Genomic DNA, 24,616 nt, shown 5'->3' with positions numbered 1-24,616 from the left:
GAAATTTCTATCACATACAATTTCTTTATTTTTACCACATACAATTCTACACATTTTTTGCCTAATTTGCGAATATTTTTTTTAATTTGAAGTTTTTGAAATTAGCAAATTTTTTGAAATTAAACAATATTTTGAAATTTTTGACAATTTGCAAAACTTGCCAAAATCTTGAAAATTACTAAAATTTGCAACCCTGTTTCATAAACAGCAAATGTTGTATCAGATTTTGTTAAAGACAGAAGAAACTTTTTCATTCCTTATTCACACATTACCTCACAATATGTTGTATTTCAGGGATAAATATACATGTATGATGTATTTAACAAAGTAGCCTCCCCAGTAAATAATAGGCAGGTTGAGAAAATGAACTTGTAAGTTTTAACCTCAACCTGTAACCCCTGTGACGTCACAGCTTGATTCTGATTGGTTGGTTGCTACGAGTTGGTTGCAATTGACCAATCAGAATCAAGTGTGACGTCACAGGGGTTACAGGTTGAGGTTAAAACTTACAAGTTCATTTTCTCAACCTGCCTATTATTGGATACCAAAGGCACACGTAATTAACATCTGTACGTATGTACAACAACAGTAAATTAAATTATTTCGATATTTTCCATTTTATTTTATTCATGCCGTGTTGTCTCATTAATTAGCAAAAGTCCTGATTAAATTAATATCAACACTACAAGCACATGCATGCCAGCATTAAACCTAATTGTCTAACGGTATCGCACTTTTGCTCTCATCTCCCACGCATATCTCAACACCATGCGTTATGTACCTGTGTATGTACTTATGTATTTACTTTTTTGCATGGTTTCCCTCTCTGCAAAATCCCAACAGGAGCATGGTCGACATGGGGTTTTTTGTCAAGTTGATAAATTAACTACTTTCTCATTCATACGTATGTACATACAAAGCAGGGTTTCTTTTTGTGCATGAATAGTGCATAAAATGCACAAAATGCATAAAATACACAGAAATTGCAAAAAAATGCATAAAATGGATATGGATGCAGAATGCCGCTAATTTCACATTTCACTTTTATGTACGTTCAACAATAATTAAGCATTGCAATTTTCTAACAATCAAAATTTTATCAAGTCGGAAATTACGAAAAATATTTTTAAATTTCAAATATTAGAAAATGGTTTGACATTGCTAATATTGCTGAAAAACATCGTAACTCAGCTTAGCATTCGTCCAATATCTTCAATATTCAGCGTTATTGCATTGTAATCAGTTAAATTATTAGTGTTCATTTTTGTGCATTTTGGGCACCTTTCCGGATTTTTGGTGGGTGTTACATATCAAACGCATAAAAACATTTTGATGCACTAATTTTGTGCAGGTGTTTGTAAACAGCAGAAACACTGATACAAAGGCTTTCTATTGTTGTTGACATCTGCATATGATAATATTGTCGTATTTTCTATAGAAAACAGTAGAATGTGCCAAAATATTTATGAATACAGTGGTACATATAATGGTGTGTGTAGGAAGGGGGAAGAATCTTTGTCACTTTTCATGTCACGCAATTCACTATCCATCCACTCATCATCACCAGAGTGAGGAATCTTTTGTAACTTTCAATGTTTTTTACTGTCAAGATTTATATGCAATGTTTTTGCATTATTCGCCGTTTTGGAATTCACACCTCTCGCTCTTTCAAGTCTTGACAAAGTTTTATTTAGTTCCATTCTTACAATTTGTTAAGACACAGGTACACATATGTATGTATCTGATTGTCCATTGTGTCCATCCGTATCCTGTAGTTTTATCCAACAAGGTGCAATCTGCGTGAAGAAAATGCCTAAAATAATCCATTTTACTTAAAATATCATCTTTTCGTGGTGCTGTGAAGGTGATCTGTGTAGAAATCCAGTTTATTAAACATCGACACACAACAAGGATTTAATATGTGGTCTGTTTGATAATATTAACGAATAATTTACCAACAATACGAAACATACAACTGTACAGGAACAGGTATGGGAAGATCTACTCTATTAAATAGTTTGCAAAACCAGAAACTGCCCAACCGTGGCCACATGTGTCCCAATGTCCTCAATTAATTCTGAATTTTACCATCCCTGAAATCGTGTAAACACCTCCGTGTCATATTTATCATGCAATTTATTGTCTCCTAAATGTCCCCAGAGTTAATTTCGCAGCGTATGGATTGATTTGCAAACATCATAAACTTTCTGGACATGACATACATATGTAATTTTTACAGATTTTGGTAACATTTATTTACAAAATTTGGGTTCACTTGGTAGACGGAAGCATGGATTCGTCCGTACAACATCTTATTTCCGGATTATACCTCGACATGAAAACATGGCGTGGGGGCAACGCCACAGAACTATATCCGCCCTGGATGAATCCACACGTGGTATCCAGAGGTCAACAATTTGCTTTAGAACATGTGACATGAGTTGTTTTATCGGCATTTTACGGGTTAACTATGCTCTTCGCATTTCCCCAGATAAGCGATATTCTCATCTTTACAGGTAAATGAAAAAGAATTTCACAATAAAATTGTAACTTAAAGTTAGAAAAAAATATGTAAGGGAAGCTTAAAAAAATCAAGTTGAAAAAAAAAGTTTTGGCATTTTTTTCCAGAAAATTCTGACACCCGTCCCCGCGCCGGGCGTCGTTATGCTGCCACCATGTTACAAGTATTTCTCTGGATGCGACGCGGATTTCAAATGTATCCAGCCTGGACGCTGAAAAGTTTGTCGAACGTGCACCTAATCCATGGCAGAGTGGCGGATAACGTGGCAGCAGCTTTGGCGCAAGGAACTTTTCGTCACAGGGTGGAGTCTATTGTTCAAAATAGGAAGATTAATTCCGCTTTGTGGGCAGCCTTCCAGACGGACTTGGACCAATCTGGGATCCCTCAAATTATGCGAATTATTCCGAAAGAATTGCAAAGTATGTATATTTTGCGATACGTTTGCAAATTTGCCTTTTAATATTTTAAGAAATTGTTGTTATTATTAAATATTTGAATTTAAAATATGGAGATAAATAGGTTTCCAAAACCTTTGTATTTTTAATTAAAATACAAATTTTGCAAAACAGTTTTGCACAACTATTATTTTGCGAAATTTGCATTTTAAAATTTTACAAAATATGTTTTTAGCATTTTCCAAAATTTGTATTTCAAATATATTTCCAAAAATTTTACTTGAAAAGATTGCAAAATTAATGCAAAAACTATGTATACATTACATTCTTACCTTAGGAGGGAACCACGTCAGCGTTCCAATGAACCAGTTCGTCCATGCCATGACACAGTGGGCCTTTTTCGCCGTGCTTGCCACAAATCCTGAAAAAACTTTGGTATTTAACTCCAAAAGGGAAGGACTTTTGGACTTTGCACATTTATGGGCCGTCCTAGGTCACGCTATGGGGTTGGAGGACGACTTCAATATAGCCCTGCCACACACCCAGTACCCCCGACAGTTCCAAGTGGAGCGAATGCAGAGTTATTTAAGTGAAATAAAATCCACGTACTTCATTCCGATGCTGTTTAATTTGCAAAAGGAGAACAAAATTTTAATGGAGGCATTTATGCAGGTAACCAAATAAATACACAATTTGCCAGAATAATTAAAAATACGTCTTTTTGACGAAAATCTTTTGTGTAGCAAAAATATTTCATAAGTCTTAAAAATTCCGAAAAATTATTTTCATACTTTCAATTTGCGGAATCTCAAAAAATTCTCGAAATCTAAGATCTTGAAATTTATAAAGAAATTAAGATATTTTTTTTTAATTCTCCATTTTCTCCTTATCCAGGCAACTTCAGATATTTTAGGAAATCCAGGCAACTTCCTCACAGATCCGGAATTTTTACTGAGAGGAATTCTCCGTGACGTGGTGGGCATTCCAATTCCCAATTTAGAAGCAAGACGACGCTTCAGTCCGGTCTCATCGTACAGTTTGGACTGGTTGGTACAGGTCGGTTCGAGACTGCCACACATTCTGTTTTCCAACTGGAACAAAATCTTCACACCGTTCGCTGCCCTTACGCATTTTCAAATAGGTTTCAAGTATTTTGGACTCTTGTACTCGTCCGATGAAAGTATAGCGAAATACTGCTTTGTATCGTGAAACCAAGTATGTAAAGATGCCGTACAAATTCATAAATCATGTACAATTACTAATTTACTTGCACTCAAAATATTCTGGTGGAAAATTGTTGCCACGAGGACTATTTATTAGACTAGGAAAAAATGGGAGGAGGAACTCACTTTCGTAGAGTTGGTGTCCAAATTGTAGGCCGGGTGTGGTTGGGGGAGGTTAAATTGCCAACGTTTCGAACTCTTGTTCTTTTTCAAGGCGGCGGAGGGGAAGAATTTTGAGAAGTTGTGACTTCACGTGCCGAATTGTGAGTGAGGAAGGAAGGGTAAAAAAGGGTAAAGGAAGACCGTTACGCATGCGTTAACGGTCTTCCTTTACCCTTTTTTACCCTTCCTTCCTCACTCACAATTCGGCACGTGAAGTCACAACTTCTCAAAATTCTTCCCCTCCGCCGCCTTGAAAAAGAACAAGAGTTCGAAACGTTGGCAATTTAACCTCCCCCAACCACACCCGGCCTACAATTTGGACACCAACTCTACGAAAGTGAGTTCCTCCTCCCATTTTTTCCTATTATTTACTCACTATGCACATTCTACCAAATATTTAACCCAATTTTTTGTGCACTCTTTTTGAAAAATTAATAATGATGGCCCAATCCTTTTTCTACAACAAATTCCTTTCCTCAATTAATTGTTATTCTCCTCCTATCGTAGAACTTGCTAAGAACTATTTTAGTTTCATTTTAAAGAAGTGTCGCTTATCATCTCATTGTCATTTTTTAAATGCCTGTCTACGTAAAAAGATAATCCCACCTGGTTTCATTTTGAAATTCCATCCCGGCTTCATTCCCAACTCCAGGGATAAGGTTGTCATTAACAAACACCTTCATAATGCTTCTTTGAATTTAATCCGTACTTCATTCCAACATTTTTCTAGTGAAAAGGACATTATTTCATCCAAAATACTCTCCAGTAGAAACGTTTTAAGAAATAATTCGGATCCTAATACTTTCGGCCATATCCTAGATTTAGCCCGGCATTACAACAGTCAATTTTACTCTTCCTTGCGTAACATTAAGAATCATAAATTCCGTAAAAGTCAATCGTCACAATCCGGCCATAATTCTGCCTCCACACCACACTCTTCCGCCACAATTCCCTGTCACCCCCCCATTAACCAAGTTGTTTTAATCCCTCCCGACATTGTTCTGTCTCCAGACGAAACGTCACTTTTATGCCGTGGTCTAACCTTTTCTCCGACCCCTGATAAATCTAACCTTTTCGAATTGCACCAAGACCATGAACATTTTTACCGACGACTACGTTTATTGGGCCATTTTGGTCCTCATTCTGGTTCCTCATCCCCTCCCTCCATTACACAGTTTTCCGAATCCATAATAGACAAGGTTATTCCTAAAAAAAGCTCGTGGACACCCCCTCCAAACCAATTCCCTGATCTGGAATACTTCATAAATTCCTCCCGCAAAGCCCTCCCATCCAGCGGATATAGTTTCCAATCGCATAAATCTAATCTGTCTTCTCAAGAACTGTCTGCCATTAAATCTTTGTCCAACCGTACTGACATTGTCATCCGCAAGGCTGACAAAGGTGGGTCAGTAGTAGTTTGGTCCCGTGACCTATATATATCTGAGGCTAATTCCCAACTTAATAATACGAATTTTTATTGCAAATTAGATTCTGATCCGACTTCATCTTATCAGAAACAAGTTTCTAAAACGATTGGGAATTTTATCTCCAGTGGGGAGTTACCTGTTTTTGCCCAGCGTTTGATTGAAAAGAACCCACGTTGCTCAGTTTTCTATCTTAACCCTAAAATTCACAAGTATGGCAACCCTGGTCGACCTATAGTGTCAACTGTTTGTTGCCCCACCTCCCTCATTTCCGCCTTTGTCGATTCGGTCTTACAACCCCTGGTCGCAAATACTCCCACGTATTTGAAAGACACGACCCATATGTTACAACTTTTAGAGAATTTTATATTCCCCGTCGACCCTGCTTCTTGTCCTACTTTCTTAGTTACCTGTGATGTTGCCCAGCTATATACGGTCATTCCTCACGCAGGTGGTCTGACCGCAGCGAAAGTCCTTTTTGAATCTAGATCCGTTCTTGATCCCCCGACTCATGTTCTAATCCGGCTTTTAGAATTGGTTTTGACATTAAACGCGTTCGAATTTAATTCTGAATTTTTTTCCCAAATCTCTGGTGTCGCAATGGGCACGAAAGTAGGCCCCAGCTACGCTTGTTGTTTTTTAGCACACCAGGAATTTTTATTCTTTGCACGTTACTCTGGTCCCATGCCCGTTCTCTATAAGCGTTTTATCGACGACATTTTTATGATTTTTCAATCCCCGGATACCGATGTCACCATCTTTTTAGACGCGATGTCCACAATGCACCCATCGTTGAAATTCGAAACCACAATTTCTAGCTCTTCAATTTGCTTCCTCGATTTGAAGATCTCTATTCGTGATCATAAAATCCTCACCTCAATCTATTACAAACCTACGGACTCACATTCCTATCTTCCATACGATTCGTGTCACCCAAAACACGTTTTGGATAGCATCCCTTACTCTCAATTCCTACGACTCAGACGCATCTGTAGTGATGACGATGATTTCCTAACCCAAAGCTTTACCATGTCACAATTCTTCTCCCACCGTGGCTACCCAAGTCACCTTATCAGGAGAACGCTTGAGGCAGTCAAGGCTGTTTCTCGTAGCTCGCTCCTTGTCCCTCATGATAAGTCCACGAAGGACATTGTCCCATTAGTCGTCGGCTACTCCCCTAACGTGACAACAGTGGTACAAAAAACCAAATCCCTCTTCAATTCAATTCTCTCACATAATCCCAACTTTTCATCTAAACCAATCGTCGCATACAGACGAGCCCCAAATTTGCAACAGCTTTTAGTCCGTTCCAAATTGAAACCGATTGGTGACTCTATTCTACAAGATTCAACAACTTTCGGTACCTTTCCTTGTAATAGACCACGCTGCAAAACTTGTAAATCAGTTTTGCAACAACCTCATCTCAAAATCAACAATTTCACCTTCAAAATCAAATCTTCTTTTTCCTGTATTAGTTCGTCCCTAATTTATGCAATCTCATGTAAAAGATGCCCGGACGTGGTATACATAGGGCAAACCTCTCGTAAATTAGCTGATCGTTTCCGTGAACATTTAAAATCTATTAGCAATAATCTTGGTACTACGGTCTGCAACCACTTCATCCGCAATCACGATATTGATGATATCATCATCACTGCCCTCTGCAACGCTCCTTCTGATGAAAGAAAGCGTTTAACACTTGAAAATAAAATCATCTTTCTTTTCCAGTCCAACAAGCCCCCTGGCTTGAACGTTAACTTCAGTTTCCTTCTAAAATAGTTTTTTGGCAAGTTCTACATACCCTCAGGGCGGTTTGCATTGCCGACGGGTGTTTGGGCGACCCCGAGGTACCTGAGCCTGGACCGTTACGCATGCGTTAACGGTCTTCCTTTACCCTTTTTTACCCTTCCTTCCTCACTCACAATTCGGCACGTGAAGTCACAACTTCTCAAAATTCTTCCCCTCCGCCGCCTTGAAAAAGAACAAGAGTTCGAAACGTTGGCAATTTAACCTCCCCCAACCACACCCGGCCTACAATTTGGACACCAACTCTACGAAAGTGAGTTCCTCCTCCCATTTTTTCCTATTATTTACTCACTATGCACATTCTACCAACTATTTATTAGACTACACAAGCGGGTTTGTGAGAATTTGTTTGGTAGTAATAAAAGTAAGGAAGCATTCCATTGTTGAATGGCTTCCTGGATAAAAACGGAATTTATGTGGAATCAAACATTTATGTATGTACGTATTTATGAGGGCGATGATATGGCTGACAATTTATTAAAATAACTTACCCCTTACATGAACTAATCAGGCAAAGAAAGTAATTTGGTTTGTTGTGGGAAAATATCAGCGTTTCTTTTTGTGCATGCATAGTGCATAATATGCACAAAAATGCATGAAATGCACAAAAATGAATATTGGGTGGAATGCAGCTAATTTCATATTTCACTTTTATATACAATGCTCAACAATAATTAGCCATTGCCATTTTCTAACAATCAAAATTTTATCAAGTCGGAAATTAGGAAAAATATTTTTAAATTCCAAATATTAGAAAATGGTTTGACATTGCTAATATTGTTGAAAAACATCATAGGTAACTTAGCTTAGCTTAGCATTCGTTTAATATCTTAAATATTCAGGGTTATTGCATTGTGATCAGTTAAATTATTTTTGTGCATTTTTGTGCACTTTTCCGGATTTTTTGTGGGTGTTATTAAACGCATAAAAACATTTTTATTCACTAATTTTGTGCAGGTGTTTTTAAACAGCAGAAACCCTGGAAAATATCCATCCTATAAATTATATCGACCTTAAATTATGTAACCCATAAGTAATTTCCGCCCCTATAAACTATGAATTAAACGACCATGTTATTTGCCATAGCGTAGCGGTGAGGGGTCTAAAAATCCGGATTTTTGCATTACGTAATTTATGGACGGTAACCAAGCATAATATGTATTCTTACCTCTCCGTACTAAAATATACCTTCGATACATACATAGAATATCACACTGCCAGTTGCAAGGAATGCCGTGACAATTCAAAAATTTAGAAACAATTCGTTGAATCAAGTTTGCAATCCTTTTTTTATTGTCAATAAAAATCATTTCCATTGTTGGTAATCATAGTTGGTAATACATATTTTTATTTTTTGGTAACTAATAAAAGATATGCGACCCCAGCCCCCTCAATCACCACAAGCCGCTGCTGTTTGTAAAGTTGCCTATGGAAGAGTCAAAACTAAAATAATAAATAATTACTATTATCATCATGACGGTGGATTCTTCATCTTGAGTGTTATGGTCTATACGCATTTCCTGCGGCTTGACCAGTTACGCCGAAATTTGTGACTTGAAATAGAGAACCTGCCGCAGGCTGAGAATTTAGCTCAATTTCGCTCAACCCAACGTTTGCTGAGGTAACGTACAACGTGGACAAATTTGGACCTGCAAATGCACCCGAGGTAATGTTACTAGTGGGGAAATTAACTGTGCGAATCTTCTGCCCTGTTACGGGGTTAATGTGGATCATCTGTGTGCAATGAAATGCATTTATTACATAGAACCTTAAAGGGTAAACCCTGTACAGAATGATATTTTTTTTTTATGTTTCGCACCTTTGACCCGCCCCAACACCCAACGATCAAGTTCCCATTAGCATCAATCGTCATTCCATCAGGATCACCGTTTTCGCCCATGGCTGCAAAGTCGTAAAGTGGTCTCCGATTTGCTATAAAAAAAATCAAGCCTCTAAAAACCAGCCCAGAAAAGGAACGACCAAAAGAAAATCTATTCGTGCACCCGTCTTAAAAAATCCTTCATAATAACATGAGCAAATCAAGTCGATTACTTACATATATTTCCAGTTGTGATGTCATAGTCAAACACGTCTACTCTCCTCGTCGGCGTGTCAATGTAGTACATGAGCGTGTTGGAGCTGTTCCAGGCAATCCCATTGGATATTGTGATACCCACCACCATTCGGGATACCTCGCCTTGGGTAATTCGATAAAGGGCTCCAGTAGGTTGACCCGTTTCGGATGATGTTCCTGCAAATTTGTTGAGTTGATAAAACGTTAACCTAACACGCTACAGATATTTTATCGTTATCGGTAAGGAAAAAAACATAACTATTCAACTTAAAACAGCCTCCGAAAATGTATTAAAATTCACAAAATTACGTAATTAGCAACATTTTTGTGCAAAAAAAAAAACATCACGTAGTTGATTCCCATTTTCCCAATTTTCTGAACTTTTTCATATTTTTAAAAGTATTTTCCCCAATATTTTTTACATGCCTGCAAATAGTCGTCCCATACTGTCACACTTGCCATCATTCCATCTTGCTTGAGGATATTCTGGTTCCACGGATGCGAACGTGGTGAGGGAACTGGGTTCTGGAGAAATTCCATCCCATACCATGAACTGGAGGTCGTGACCGTTGGAAATAACAAATCGGTTATTCTCCCCTTCCACCGGGATTACTAGGGAAACTCCCCATGCGCCACCTAACCTATGTATTGAGAAAAATTAAAGACTAATATTTCTAATTTAAAAATGTACCTACATACCTATATTGACTTTGGTGTTCTGCCCGGTTGCAGGATTGTATCGGTGGACAGCGTTCCTTCCGATGTCGACGTAGTACAGGTCTCCTGTGGAAGCTCGCCAATGGGGCCCTTCTCCTAGGATGTTAGTATTAACGGTTTGAACGTATGGAGTACTCATTTCTATGCGGATGATTATCCCAGATGTGAATTGCAGCAGTGATTATGTCACTTTAACTGTTTTTACATCCCTTTTATATCAGGTTTGATTTCAATGTTAATACGCCATGTGTATATATTTGCGAAGGCAGACACGTTAAAATTTTACCAGTAATTTTAATTTACAATGCAATCCAAATATTCACACGAACTTATATTTCAATTTCCCCTGTTTATCTAGCATAAATGTGACAGGTCCCTAAGTAAAAATAATACCGAAGTTTGGATGGCTCATATATTTATTTATTTATTTATGCATTGCACACACACATGATTTAATACCTCCGATTTAACGTGGTCTTACATACATACAATGTGTAGCATATTAATTTGGTGAGAAGCATATGTCATTGTTTTGTATTTGGACATACCAGGTACACTTGAGCACAATCATGTAAATGACGCCCACCTTATTTTTACTTGTGGGCTACAAGTAAACGGCATTTACTGTCTGGCTGGTTCAATGGCACAACATATTGGTTTATCTGTACCGTTCACCTGTTTGCTGTCAAGTTGCAGATGATATAGGTTGTCCTATTGTGTCCGCAGTTCAAAAAAAAGTCTTAGGCTCGTCTATTTACATATGTATATGATGACACCCATTGTTAGACTATAAAATTGCAATGGATAGAAAACGTTGGATTTCCAACGACTGGATGGATTTTGGGATGACTAAATCCATGAACTCGCTTTAATTTTTTAGTTTATTTGTACAACTGTTTATCTGTTTTCCTGTCACGAAACTGATTACTGATAAGTGCAGCCTTTTATCTTCTGTAATCCCACCCGTGTCGGTTATTACGTAAACGTTGCAATGATTTATATATTAGGTCCACAAACACAAATTTTCGAATTTTCAAACTTCCGATGACATCACAATGTTTATATTCATGGGAAATTCAAGCGTCAAATTGAGGTTGGGGTCTAATTTTGTGCACGTGGCCTTTTTCATGTTTTGAAACATACTTCCCCGAATTTATGCACGAGGAGTGGTTTATTATAATTCACAAGTAGCCATGCCATGCCATCTAGATCATTGCCTCAAAACATTAATTTATATTTTTTTTTAAATACATTCGGTGAAATCGATGCGACGTGAATTTTTACATTTTCCCCTGTTTTGCACCTGGTCTTAAGATAAGATTTTCTGGATTTTAAACTTTTTGACAAGGCGAAGAACACAATAAAAGTGAAATATGTATGTAAGTTGCATCCACGACTTGTGTTTAGTTTACGCGACTTGATTTAGGAAAAAGTTTGAGCTCGATACGCAGAATTAAATACGCTAACAGTATTCTATACGGTCAGACCCAGGGTGCTTAAACTCGTTTCCCGTGGTTTCTGTTAAGGATTACAAAATTTGCATGCAATTCCCCAACTTTTATTTTTATTTTTAATTTTTGCGAAAATAATTCGAACTTGCATCACCCCCTTAGGAGAAACCACGGGAAACGAGTTTAAGCACCCTGGGTCAGACCCTTTGATATATGATTTCATTATAAGAAGTTCAAACGGTCACTGCGCCACGGTCAGAGGTCGAACATGTCGAATTTTAGGATCTGACAGATTTACACGGTATTTTGGGTGAGATTTTCAGAAATTATCATCATTTTGGAATGTTCACCTAAAATATAGTGTAAAACGGGTAAAACGAGTTGCTGCGGAGTGCACAATCAAGTTTTGAACCGTCGACCTTAAAAAATTCTGAGTTTCATAAATATGTTCAAATTTATTACCTATAAATACGGAATATCTTCATAACATGCATATTAGTAGTAGTTTTATTTTTGGGAATATCAGTCATAATTATTTAATTAGGTGCAATATTAGAAAAATAAGAGATTTATTTAGTGGGGATTTATTTAGCTAAATTAAATGCGTTGCCCGTAGCAACACACCGACACATGTTAGCCGAACGGCAGAAACATGTGGAACTGGTCTCCATGGTTACCGAGTCAAGTTACCCGAAGCTCGGAATTCCCTCAATCTTTCACGCACCAACTCTAGTCAGTTTAGACAGGAAGACTAACTATCTTCACTGTTTACCATGCCATAATAATGGGGGACCTCAGTCATGTCTCAAATATTTCGCTTAGGTCGCTTGGTTAGAAATTCCGCTTGCGTCAACCAGTGTGCGCATGAGACAGCCAATCAAAATGCCCCATTTTAAGCGGACTAAAATTCTTGAGAGCGAGGCTCAAGAGTAGAGTTAGAGTAGCGAAATTCTGAAATAACCAGATGTCTTTGTTTACCCCGTATTAAGTCACTTGAATTTCAAATCTCCCACTAAATCTCAACTGTTCGCTCAACAAACTAGATTTTTAAGAGAAGTGAGTTCAGACAGAGCTGCCTCGCTTGTGCGCCTACGAAGCGACAAGCGACGTAAGCGATATTTTTTAGAAGTGACTGAGGACGGCCAATATTTCATGGAAAGATTTAGACTCAGATTTTTGCTCGTTCCGACAGTGGGAACGCTTGGCGAGGACCCCGATATCCAATCCAGTGAAAGATGTCGTTTTTAAGTTTTGGCATGGTGTAGGATTGACCCCTTCACTTGCACTATCTATGAACATTTATGATGACAATTGCTGCCCATTTTGTAGTGTTCACAGGCCAAAAACAGGCCATTATTTAATTTGCATACATGTCACAGAATTACGGCAAGTGGTTGCTAGGCTGTTGACAAACGTAGATATATGCGCACGAGATTTCGAGGACGCATTTCTCCACGGCACAATGCATGCTGGGGCCAATGTGGTGATCTTTTACGCTTATTATGCTATTTATCAATGCTTTGTTCACAAATTAAATAATTATTCTGGTACTTACAATTTGATCACCTCTTTCCGGCACTTGTTGTATGGTCGGATCTTGACTGAATTTTATGCAACTAGTCTCAATAAAAGTCTGATTTCTAAGTTTTATGATAAATGGGAGAGATTTAAGTTTTATTCAATTACCGATAATAAAATCGATATTAATTTAAGATTATGATGCTACTTATTTTCTTTCTATGCATGGCTAACCAAATATTAGGTTAAATTTTTTTTTTATACTACATTTTGTACTTAGTTAATAATAATTCGTATCTCTCACGTGGTCATCAAGTAGAAGGAGAGGACAAATGCTTAGTTCCTACCCATGACGGCATTATTATATTGTCCTCTCATGAAGAACACCACCACCATATCTCGTAGGTAATTTTAATTATAGATATTGATTAATTAATACAGTTTATTTTTATAAACTTTACAATAATGCAAATTGTCAAATCATAGTTTTAGTAATTTATAGTAATATGATTTGATATGTATGTGATGATTCTGTCTGAATAAAAGGTTGCAATACCTATGGAAATATGCCATGATAAAAAAAAAAATACCTATAAAATATGCTGCCCGGAGGTTCCATGATCGCGTTCGAAACCGGAATGATTATGTATATCATTATGCATATTTAAATTTCATTTGTAGTTAGTTGTAGTTAATTTTTACGCATCGAAAGTTCGCACAACCTGCATATACTTATACAATCTCATCTTCACGTCATCATTTCTAACTGCACACACATTTGTCAACTCGTCTCAATCTCATAGAGTTTCGAAATTTAATGAGCCATGAAGTTGGTGAACATGGGTTAAACCAATTATCCTCTTGGAACTCTCTTGTGTACATAAATAATTACCCTGTGCATTCTATAGGTTTTGTCTCCAAAAGTTAATTTTGCGCATGCTAGTTGAAAGGATTTGAAAATTCGTAAAATCGTAAACTCGTTCTTCATGTAATTTCGAATAGATCAAAACACACTGGATTTTACTGATTTTTGCATTATGGTTATTCCTATGCAGTTTCTCATTTTTGAAGTTTTCACTAAAGGTGTACTAAATATTTATAGGTATGTATTTTTCACCAACAATTTCAGCCACCATAATTGTATTCACTTGTATTTTTATATACTTGTGAGAATAAAATTAGCAAAAAAGTATGTGACAAGGTGATGGGCTATTAATAATGCCAACTTTCAGGAGTTTCATGGCAGCATTCAATTTCCCTAAATTATTGATCCTTCATATTTGAGATCATTGTATTGGGTCGGGACGACTGTTACTGATTTTCATACATACATATGTATGTATGTGTATGTGAGCATGAGGAAGAATATGAGAATGAAACTCATTGAATTTGGAATTGCCAATTGAACCAAGTACAGAAAAAAGTGATTTTTTGTGGCCTGGCCGGAATCGAACCGGCAACTTTTCGTTCTCCGGACTACCGAGTTACCTCTTTCGCCACAATCGAAGTGATGATGGGGCTCCGCAATATCGTTCTCCTGGGAATCATATTTTCGCCAGGGAGGAAAACCAGTGGGACATTTTGTATTAAAAGTAAATTTTTTTTGTACAAAATTCTTCCCGATGAATCCACGTACCTACGTCGGCTAATCTTCTCAACTTTTAGTTTGTGTAGAAAGAAAATTAATTCCACAATCTTAATCTGTGTCAAATCCAAATTTAAAAAATGTCACAAAGGATAGAATTCTGAAAGAGTTTGTGACAAAGGATGAATAAATAAATAAATATTATTATCAAGTATATTTATGTAGTGGTTAGCCATTTTTGTTATTACGGGAATTTATGTACAATTTAAGTACGTACATTCAAATATTTACATAAGTTGACATGCAATGTTCATCTGTTAGGAAACACGCCAATGTCTGAAAGTTCTTTGTTAAATCTTGGCCAGAATATTTTTTTTACATTAAACAGACATTTCATCAACTTCCTGCTTCTTGTGTTCTTACATATGTGGTGGGCGTTATCAGTATCCGTGACATGCGTTACTACGCGACTATATGACATAGGCAATTTTGGAGATATAAGGGAATTTATTGCCAATTCAGAGATATGTTCAAGGAATTTCAATATTTGTCAGGTATGAGTGCAGGCTTTGGCGAATTATATTTTTCCGGGGGAAAATTACGTCAAAATTCAGAGTAGGGGGCTTGTGTTTTTGATGCCGAGCTCCATACATAAACTAATGTGGTAAATACCGAGCTAACTCTAGTTACATACATGGGCATGGTGCAACCAACTTCGAGGTTTATTAGTAAAATTTCACTAATAAAACAACAGAGTTAAAGTGTAAAACTGAGATTTTCCAAACTTTCGTAATTTCGAAAACTAGCAAATTTTACAAGTCAAGTAATTCTGAACGGATGGAGACCGGCGAAAACGAGACATCTGGAATTTTATAAATAATTCCCTGAATCTCATTCAGCATACTTTGCGTGTTAGAAATTCTGCCAAGCGGCTAACCCAGCCTCTGAAAACACTACTTTTCGTATGAATGTCAATCAGTGTGCGCTATAAAACCCGTAATTTTCGAAATTTCGATACCCATTTTGCATACCTATGTTGCTTTTACCAACAAGAGAGACGTCAAGTTCGTCAACCAGCTCTCTAGCGTCCATAGCGGGGCAGGTGAGGCGCAAAAACGGTATAAAAATGTGGATGCATTTCTCGCGCCATGTACGTACATACTCTCACTCCAAACTAACTCGAGCGGTTAGTCAGCATAAATGGCGTACCAGCCACCACCCTGTCCCAGACGTATACTTTCTGGAGTTCATGATAAAATGGTGATTTTATGTGTTGATGTATTTTTTAAGTGTGTTTATGTGTAAAAATCGTGAAAATAATGGTCTTGGTACAAGAGAGGTTAATGGTATAAAAAAAAACACGGTGAAAATTTATTCCTTAATTCCTAAAAACTATGATTCACAATTTTAACTTCTACCCAATTAAATATAAGATTAAGTAAAGTTGGGGTAAAAATCATACAAATATTTCAGGGTCTCATTTGGCCCGCAATGGAGGCAACTTGAGACTCGAGACTCTCTCTGGTTCAGAACACGGTTCCAGAGCAAATTATGAGTTCTGGAACTGGTCGCGGTTCTGTCCTTAACCGTTTTTATATGGGTGGCGGAATGCGATGGAAACGGGCGTACGTGAACGTATTGCTGGTTTATTTTTAGGGCAAAAATTTGACAAGACAGGTTTGCGCGGTTGGTTTACGATATCGGAAAGGATACCGCATTAAACCTCAAGGGCTATGGTAGTACTCGAAGGTGTCGACAATATATATAAGATCCTGGCGATGAATGAAAGTTGATGGTCGCGAGCACTCTGTTGCGGATGAGATGAGTTACTCGATCCCTTCGCACAAATTTTAAATTTACCATCACCAATGAATGCGAACCCGTATTCAGTAAAAGTTTTCAGCCCCAATTTAAGCCAATATTTAGGCAAAATCTTAAAGCACACATTGAATACGCCCCCAGACGATGAGATATTCCTCCGCCTTACTTGGTTAACAAAGGATAACGGTCGCTAGTCTATAATATTATAAGTCTATGGTAGTACTAGACCTTAGCTATAAATTTATACAAATACCATCATATTTCGACGTGTTATGGCTTGTTATGAGGTATTCAAATAATCTTTTTTTTTCGATTGTCAACAGATATCAATTCATAACAAACTGGTTTACAATCCATGACAAAATTGCATAAATATTTCATAAAAGCATCAAAGTATTCAAAGTTCCGCCCTATGGTGCACGTGTTAAGTGCGATGTCCCAACGAATGCCACAAAGTTCCTACTTGGCCAAATGGGCTTAAATTTTATATTCAATTCCAGTAATTGATAAGGTATTAGATAATGCCCAAAACTTAAAAAATTAATTTCTGCCAATTATTCGAGCCACCGTGCCATAGTGCAGCTGCCCAATTTGTGGCTGGTCCCATGAGCGAATTTTAATTAAGAACAAAGGAGAATAGAAACTATTTCACCTGCAAGATATTTTTGGGCAATATGAAGCATGAAATATTTATACGTACACCTTGCATGTACCAAGTGGTCAGTCCGTGGGCCTTGAACTGAGTCCTCACCCCCTGATATAATACACACGTTGTGGTGGATAACGTGGCGTAGTTGAGTCCATTATTGGTGGGGGTTCTGCTGCGGGGTGGTGTGGCCCGGGGGACTTTCTCTGGTGGGGCTGAGACCCACTGAGTTTGTAAGTAGTTGGTCTCAGCGTCGGTAAACCACTGGGGGAGTTTTGTCTTGGGCCTGTCATCGTGCGGTGGAGGATTCACTACCGAAGTTGGACCATCCCTCTGGGAGGCGTAGCAATACGCCACCAGTACTTTGTCGTCGGAAGAAGTGACCAAGTCTCTTTCTGGTCCTGACTCAATTCATAGTCAGGACCGGAGGATTTTTAAGTCAAGGGGGACTTATCTGTCTTAGAGGAGGTTTGGAATCAGCACATTAAGGCACGTGCCTTGTATTGGGGAGACTGCAATAAGCAGCATTTGCTTTCGCAGCTGACGGTCCGGTCTAACAATGGCAGGATCGTCACCCCACCAAATACATACACATTGCATGTACGAATTTGACCATTAGGCAAATTTAGTTATGCTCGATTTTGTACAATTCCTAGAACACAAGGTTAAATTTTGTGATTATGCAAACTTTGGATTACATGGAACAAGGATGATTATTGCGGAAATTTTTCGTGTTTGACGTGGAAATTGCAATGTTTAAAAACAAAATCGCTTTTGGCAACATTAGTCGTAAAATTTATAATTGCCGAAGCCAAGTACAGATGTTTCTACATAAAGCCATATTCGTCTCATTTGCGATAATTTCACAACGAATTGCTCGAGCTGCAAGAAACACATATATTCCAAATAGGATAGCAATAATTTAATTACACTCCCCAAAATGTGGTAATGATTTTGTAACGACGTTCATTACCGAAGTTTTGATAGGTATGAGTTTAATTACCGAAAGTAAGTGAAAACTTGTGAAAGTGGTCTTCTTTCTTTTGGGGGAAGTTAATCTCAGTTAGATATGTGATAGTTTAGTCTGGTCAGGTTAATATTAGTTAAAGTAGAGTCAGTGTTATTTTGCCTACTTGTCTGTGTTGATATTTTTATTGGCTCTCAACTTCGTATACATAGCAACATTCATCCTTAACGAAACTGATTAATGAATAAGAAAATTCCTTTGCAAAGCTGATAAAGCTCACTATCAAACTGAAGCTACATATGTTCGTATGCATAGGATAAAGGAGGGATTTTGAAGAAACCAGTATCATATTTTTTGTAAAACTTCCTTAAAAATCTGTTTATTGCGAATTAAACGATTAAATTATTTAGTTTAAACCTACACAGTTAATTTTTAGGAATCAAATATTCCAGATATTATATATGTATGAACAGTTGATCACCTTGTATTTTCGGAAAATATGGAATGGAATGCTAAGATGTTCAACCGTGACTTGATACACGCATCGTGTTGAGTTTAGATATATAAGTAAAACAGAAAGGGTAGTCAAAGTAACGATCAAGTTTATTATAATCGATTATTTTTGAAAATAATCGTCAAAACACACGATTATTTTTAGGCTATTATAGTCACGATTCCTGTTAAAGGAATAGATTATACTCCGATCTAATCAGTGTAATGCAACCATGACTACCCCTAGACTCATATTTAGCAAGTATTTAGCTAGTCAAATTTATTGCACCCAAAGGAAAAATAGTAGATTATCTAGATAATATGTTATAATTCCTTAAATCTCATTCATTGGTTTCTTAATTATATTATTGGATTTTATTGTAAAATCTTGGAATAAAAAAATACTTTTTTGCGAGAATCAGTATTGGAAAATATATTAAGTTTTTTTGGAAGAAATTATTTTTTTCTTGGAGCGTTAAATTGGCACCCGTATGGATCCTGTAGATTTTACTTATCATAAATCTGTTAGTATATATTCAAGTCAAGGTTACGCGTGTGTAAAAAATGTCAATTGGCCTAACTTTGAGAAATATGTGGATGATTTTCAATTCAATTTAATTTATGATGAGAAGTCTCTCGAACTCGAATTGTCTCGATTCAACAGTTATGGTCAAACTAGAGGAAATAGCTCCCTTGCGAAATCGGTTAGTCAAGCGTCGACGCTGCGCTTGGTTTAGTAATGAACTAAAATTATTGTGTACCAATCGTGATAAACTTAGAGAGGAGGCAAAGTCAACTGGCGATTGGAAATCCTATAGAGTTGCTCGCAATAATGTTACTCTTGAACTTTCTAAATCAAAATGTGAATACTTTAAGAAAAAATTCGCTGAGAAAATGAAATCCAAATCTTTGTGGGATTCTATAAATGAACTGACAAGTTACAGAAAACCTAATTCTTCTGATATTGTTACTATTCTTGATGATGACAAAAACCGTGTTACCGATAAGTGTTTAATTAATAATATTCTAGCAGATAAGTTATTTATTCATCAAGAACCTCCTCCTGACCTCGACTCTACTTGCAAATTCATCGAAACCTTCAAATCTACAGACGATGAACCACTGAACATATCACCTGAGGACATTGAGCAACTTATTAACGAAACAAAAAAATAAGAACAAGAATGATACCAAGTAGGTACCGATGTGGGTTATGAAGAAATGTTGTAAATCATTTAGTATTCAATTATCCATATTATTTACGTATGTTCTACACTTAATGTATGTACCGGCCGAGCTCCGTTCTTCAGTGGTTGTTCCTTTATATAAAGGCAAAGGGCCTCGTAATATTCCTAAGAGTTATCGACCTATTGTACTCCAGAATTCTTACTGTAAAATTTTTGAGAGATTTATGTACCATCGTATCAATGAAAGAATTGAATGTAAATTGATAAAGGAACAACATGCTTATAGACCAAATCGTGCTTGTCATTCTGCTCTTGAAGAGTTTACTTCATATGTATACAGTGAAATTGATAAAAAATGGTATTGTTGGAGCAGTATACATTGACCTGCGCGATGCGTTTTCGAGAATTTCGCACGACAAATTGATTCGTAAACTATGTTGTCAATTTAAATTAAGCTATCAATTATGTATGTTAATCTTTCGCAACCTTGTCAATCGAACTTTCAATTTTAAGAATGATGAGACCCTGCATACGACCGATAGGGGTGTAGGTCAAGGTTTAATTTTGGGGTCGCTATGTTTTTCTGCATTTGTTAATGACGTTAAAATGGTTGTCAAATTGTTATTCTTATGTTATGCTGACGACTCACAATGTGTCCAATTAAATAGAAATGCGACAAAATTCTGGTTTTGCTTATTTTGAGTGCCACTATGTCCCAGGAATGGTGTCCGGTCAAATTAGCTTGAAAAAAATTTAAGGGGGCGTGCCTGTAGGGGTATTGAGGGTGTGATCGTCAAAATTTTTTTTACGGAATTTGAAAATTCCAACGACTGGATATTATTAGGGTCGTTCTTCTGATAATCAGGCAAAATTTTTGGACCTCTGACCCCAGTCATTGCAAAGATATTCGAAGAAAACCGGAAAAAGTTGTAAAAAATCGTCGGACTTGCCATGTTTGGAGACGTATTTCTGAAAACGCTCGCATTTTGCGCAGGATTTCTCATTGTATCTTTGCAGTGCCCACACAAAACTTGCAGAATTTGTCAAAAAGTTCAGCGCAAACATCAAGCGTTTTTTGAAAATCACCCTAAAAAATTAAGAAATGAACGAAGCTAAAGTCTCACGTAGCCCCATAAATGGTACCATTGGAAAGGTGACGGCGAGTGGAATCAGAATATATATACTTTGTGGTGTCTGGGACCACCCCTCGAGGAGTTAGAGATGAAAGAAGGTTTTGAGTTTTCACTCTACAACTCGCGAGAATCAGTGCAGTGTGGTCATTTGCACTGCAACGTAAACTCGTAATATAACGCCGTGTTAAATACTGGCGAGTTGGAGAGTGAAAACTCAAAACCTTCTTTCATCTCTACCTCCTCAGGGGATGGTCCCAAACCCCACAAAGTATATATATTTGGAATCCCCTTGCCGTCACCTTTCCAACGATACCCCACACATGGGGCTACGTGAGACTTTACCTTTTACGTCCATTTCTTCATTTTTGAGGGCGATTTTCAAAAAACGCTTGATGTTTGCGCAGAAGTTTTTACCGAATTATGCAAGTTTTATGTGGGCACTGCAAAGATACAATGAGAAATCCTGCGCAAAATGCGAGCGTTTTCAGAAATACGTCTCCAAACATGGCAAATCCGACGATTTTTTACAACTTTTTCCGGTTTTCTTCGAATATCTTTGCAATGACTGGGGTCAGAGGTCCAAAAATTTTGCCTGATTATCAGAAGAACGACCCTAATAATATCTAGTCGTTGGAATTTTCAAATTCCGTAAAAAAATTTTGACGACCACACCCTCAATACCCCTACAGGCACGCCCCCTTAAATTTTTTTCAAGCTAATTTGACCGGACACCATTCCTAGGACATAGTGGCACTCGAAACAAGCCAAACTAGAATTTTGTCGCATTTTTATTTAATTGGACACATTGTGCGACTTAATCTTATACATAGGTTCGAGTGATATGGATTTTATTTGTGACAAATTAATCAAGTGTTTAGAAGATTTTGTCATTTGGTGTAAAGAAAATGAGCTCGCTGTGAATTTCGATAAAACTAAATGTATGTTTTTCCACAATTAGCGTGTTCCCATTAAGGGGTGTGTCAAACTTTTAATTGTTAGTGGTGTTGAGATAGAACGTGTATTTTCATATAGATACTTAGGATTAATTCTTGATCCCAATCTGAACTTTAAACTACATTATGACCATGTATTTGCAAACGTATGTCAACGCATTAAATATTTACATGGTCTTAAGCGTCTAATTAGTGAGCAGGTTATGCGTGTATTAGTTAACACACAGGTACATTCTGTAATCGATTACTGCATTGACATTTGGACTGTGCAAAATTCGACGTACCTTACTATGCTACAAAAGATAATTGACAATTACTAACTTAGTTATCACTTTCCTCGTCTTGCTAAGAACTGTGCTCGTAAGAAAATATCGCTCAAGAATCTGCGCAGTAAAATTGACATTAATCGTATTCGCAATGATTGTAACTTACTGACTGTAGAACAAAGATCTTTGTATGTTATCCTAAAATATGCGTTTAAGTTACATGCCAACAATGAATTAATTTTTTCTGAACGGACAACGTCTTACTCTGGTCCGTACATGTGCCCTCCGATCCACCGTACCGGGGCGTACACACGTTGTATTAGGTACAGGAGATATAAAGCTTGGAATAGTCTCCCCAAAGACTGGGTAATTAACGAACTATCTTATTGTCAATTTCAAGCCATCGCCCGATCATTTGTGACGCAGTAGTTAACATAAATATGTACATTTAACATCTATTGATTTTAGTGTTGTTTTCATACTAGTTAAGTTAGTGTTAGAACCAAATATGTCTTAATCTGAAAAGCAGTGTATACTGATGATTTGCGACATTCGAATAAACTATTGTATTCAGTATTCAGTATTCTGAATGGTGTAAAAATCCCAGGATAAACAGGGTTTGGACACTGTTCCTGACACAGCTTAAAATTGCCCTGATCCAGCTCCGTTGTGAACCTTGACAAACTATGTATGATGTCTTAACGGTGTATAGAAATAAAAACAAGGCAAACTAATAGCTACACTTCAATTCGTCGGTGATGAAGTTGAAACCGGGCTGGGAATGTCCATTGTTTGCTGGAATGTTTTTATGAAATCATACATTCCGCTGAATTAACATGTGTTGCACAAATTTCCACAATTATAGAATCAACAAATCTATCCACCGTCATCTCCCCGGACAGACCACTGTTTGAGTGATAGACGTCTACAAAGTAGGCGTCGTTCTTGCCAATATTCCAATCCGGGTGGAAAAAAATAATAAAACGGACGGGCTGGATCGATTCCTATTCAAAATTTACGTACAAATATTTCTGGAAATTGTGTATCCTGAAAATGTGACCAACCCGTTATTGAAGGCAACTTCCTGTCTCCCATGGTTAATTGAATTTCATCCCCGAAATATCGATTAGATTAATCCTTTCCGAATTTATGGTATTAATAAACCGGGCTTATTATTACCAACCTCTATTTAAGTTTAGACTCATCGTTGTACTGACCAGCTCAAGAGAACTAATTATTTATTTGTGTTCAATTTGCCTAATTTTATTAACTTAGACTTAAATTTTAGTATATTTGAAAATTTTTACTTAAATTGAAATACCAAACTACCTATGTCTAGTTCGTTTATTTAAATAGTCGAAACTCAAATTACTTAGAATACCCGAATAACTTTTCTATTCATGAGGCTGCATCCACCATTAATTGTTGTTAGGGTCTACAATACAAATTATGTAAATGCCTTCAAATGCATATTTAATTATTTAATTAATACACAAGAAATCAATAAGGTACATACCATTCCCATCGAAAATAGGGCCGTCGCCTTATAAAATTTGTGGTAATCATTCGCATCGTAAACGCCATCTAGATATTCCCTATTCAAATTTCCGGACTCGGCTTGCGACAAACTCCAATCAAACAATTGTCCTGCATCCGCATAAATCCATTGGATCGTGTAAAATCCAATGTGTGAAATATAACACACGAATGGTATAATATCCGTACGTCTCAATCCTTCAAAATATATCTGAAAATTCAAATGATTTAGAAATTGACTTTCGAAATTCACAGAATTTACAATGTATGTTATCAAAGATCACTAAAAGGGTAACCGACAGATGCTAATATTCTTAATACACGTGGATTTGACTGATGATATATAGGTTCCATTTCTGCCACACCCTGGGTGTGGCAGAAATGAAACCTGCATTCTCCATCCAACAAACTAAACCTTTCGTATTACATACTTTTCATCATTGATAATGAATAAGCTGCAAAGAGGTCACTTGCTATGAATGTACACTGAGGATAGCATGAGTATACATTGCACAATAATGTAGTGCAGTGTAGCCGTTTATGCATAGTAGAGGGGGAAATGTTACAATCGAGCATCATCATCTACATACACTCTACCCCGCAATATTATATCATGCTTACCCTGCATAATTTCATACTGAATATAAAAAACAAATGCTACCACCCTCATATATGCACACTGCCTGGCTGTTTAACTAAAATTTCGCAAAAACGTGCTGTGAAAAAACAAGCTCTTTTA

The 24,616-nt window shown here is 37.0% G+C and overlaps 2 protein-coding genes across 2 annotated transcripts; one reads left to right on the top strand and one right to left on the bottom strand.

Annotated features, from left to right (window-relative positions):
* Positions 1-1,599: 1,599 nt before the first annotated feature.
* LOC118437595 lies at positions 1,600-4,684 on the top strand. The gene is made up of 5 exons (XM_035856759.1): positions 1,600-1,989; positions 2,283-2,516; positions 2,629-2,940; positions 3,254-3,588; positions 3,811-4,684. The coding sequence occupies exons 2-5, from the start codon at positions 2,471-2,473 to the stop codon at positions 4,123-4,125; spliced, it is 1,008 nt and encodes a 335-aa protein (XP_035712652.1). The 5' UTR covers positions 1,600-1,989; positions 2,283-2,470; the 3' UTR covers positions 4,126-4,684.
* Positions 4,685-8,801: 4,117 nt separating this feature from the next.
* On the bottom strand, positions 8,802-10,830 carry LOC110856037 (regucalcin). Its single transcript, XM_022104479.2, has 5 exons — positions 10,305-10,830; positions 10,032-10,241; positions 9,588-9,782; positions 9,351-9,463; positions 8,802-9,265 (listed from the first exon to the last, which is right to left on the bottom strand). The coding sequence occupies exons 1-5, from the start codon at positions 10,459-10,461 to the stop codon at positions 9,032-9,034; spliced, it is 909 nt and encodes a 302-aa protein (XP_021960171.1). The 5' UTR covers positions 10,462-10,830; the 3' UTR covers positions 8,802-9,031.
* Between the last annotated feature and the right edge of the window lie 13,786 nt (positions 10,831-24,616).

The sequence above is a fragment of the Folsomia candida genome, unplaced genomic scaffold, assembly GCF_002217175.1.
Source record: "Folsomia candida strain VU population unplaced genomic scaffold, ASM221717v1 Fcan01_Sc014, whole genome shotgun sequence".
Lineage (NCBI taxonomy): Eukaryota > Metazoa > Arthropoda > Collembola > Entomobryomorpha > Isotomidae > Folsomia > Folsomia candida.
The sequence above is the reverse complement of the archived record's forward strand: the minus strand, read 5'-3'. Positions and strand labels throughout refer to the sequence as shown.

Coding starts and splice junctions, on each gene's coding strand:
- LOC118437595 (XM_035856759.1), top strand. CDS start 2,471: ATGCTCTTCGCATTTCCCCAGATAAGCGATATTCTCATCTTTACAG. Junction 2,517..2,628: donor CGATATTCTCATCTTTACAG/GTAAATGAAAAA, acceptor ATTTTTTTCCAG/AAAATTCTGACACCCGTCCC. Junction 2,941..3,253: donor TATTCCGAAAGAATTGCAAA/GTATGTATATTT, acceptor TTCTTACCTTAG/GAGGGAACCACGTCAGCGTT.
- LOC110856037 (XM_022104479.2), bottom strand. CDS start 10,461: ATGAGTACTCCATACGTTCAAACCGTTAATACTAACATCCTAGGAGAA. Junction 9,783..10,031: donor TATGGGACGACTATTTGCAG/GCATGTAAAAAA, acceptor ACAAATTTGCAG/GAACATCATCCGAAACGGGT. Junction 9,464..9,587: donor CATCACAACTGGAAATATAT/GTAAGTAATCGA, acceptor TTTTTTTTATAG/CAAATCGGAGACCACTTTAC.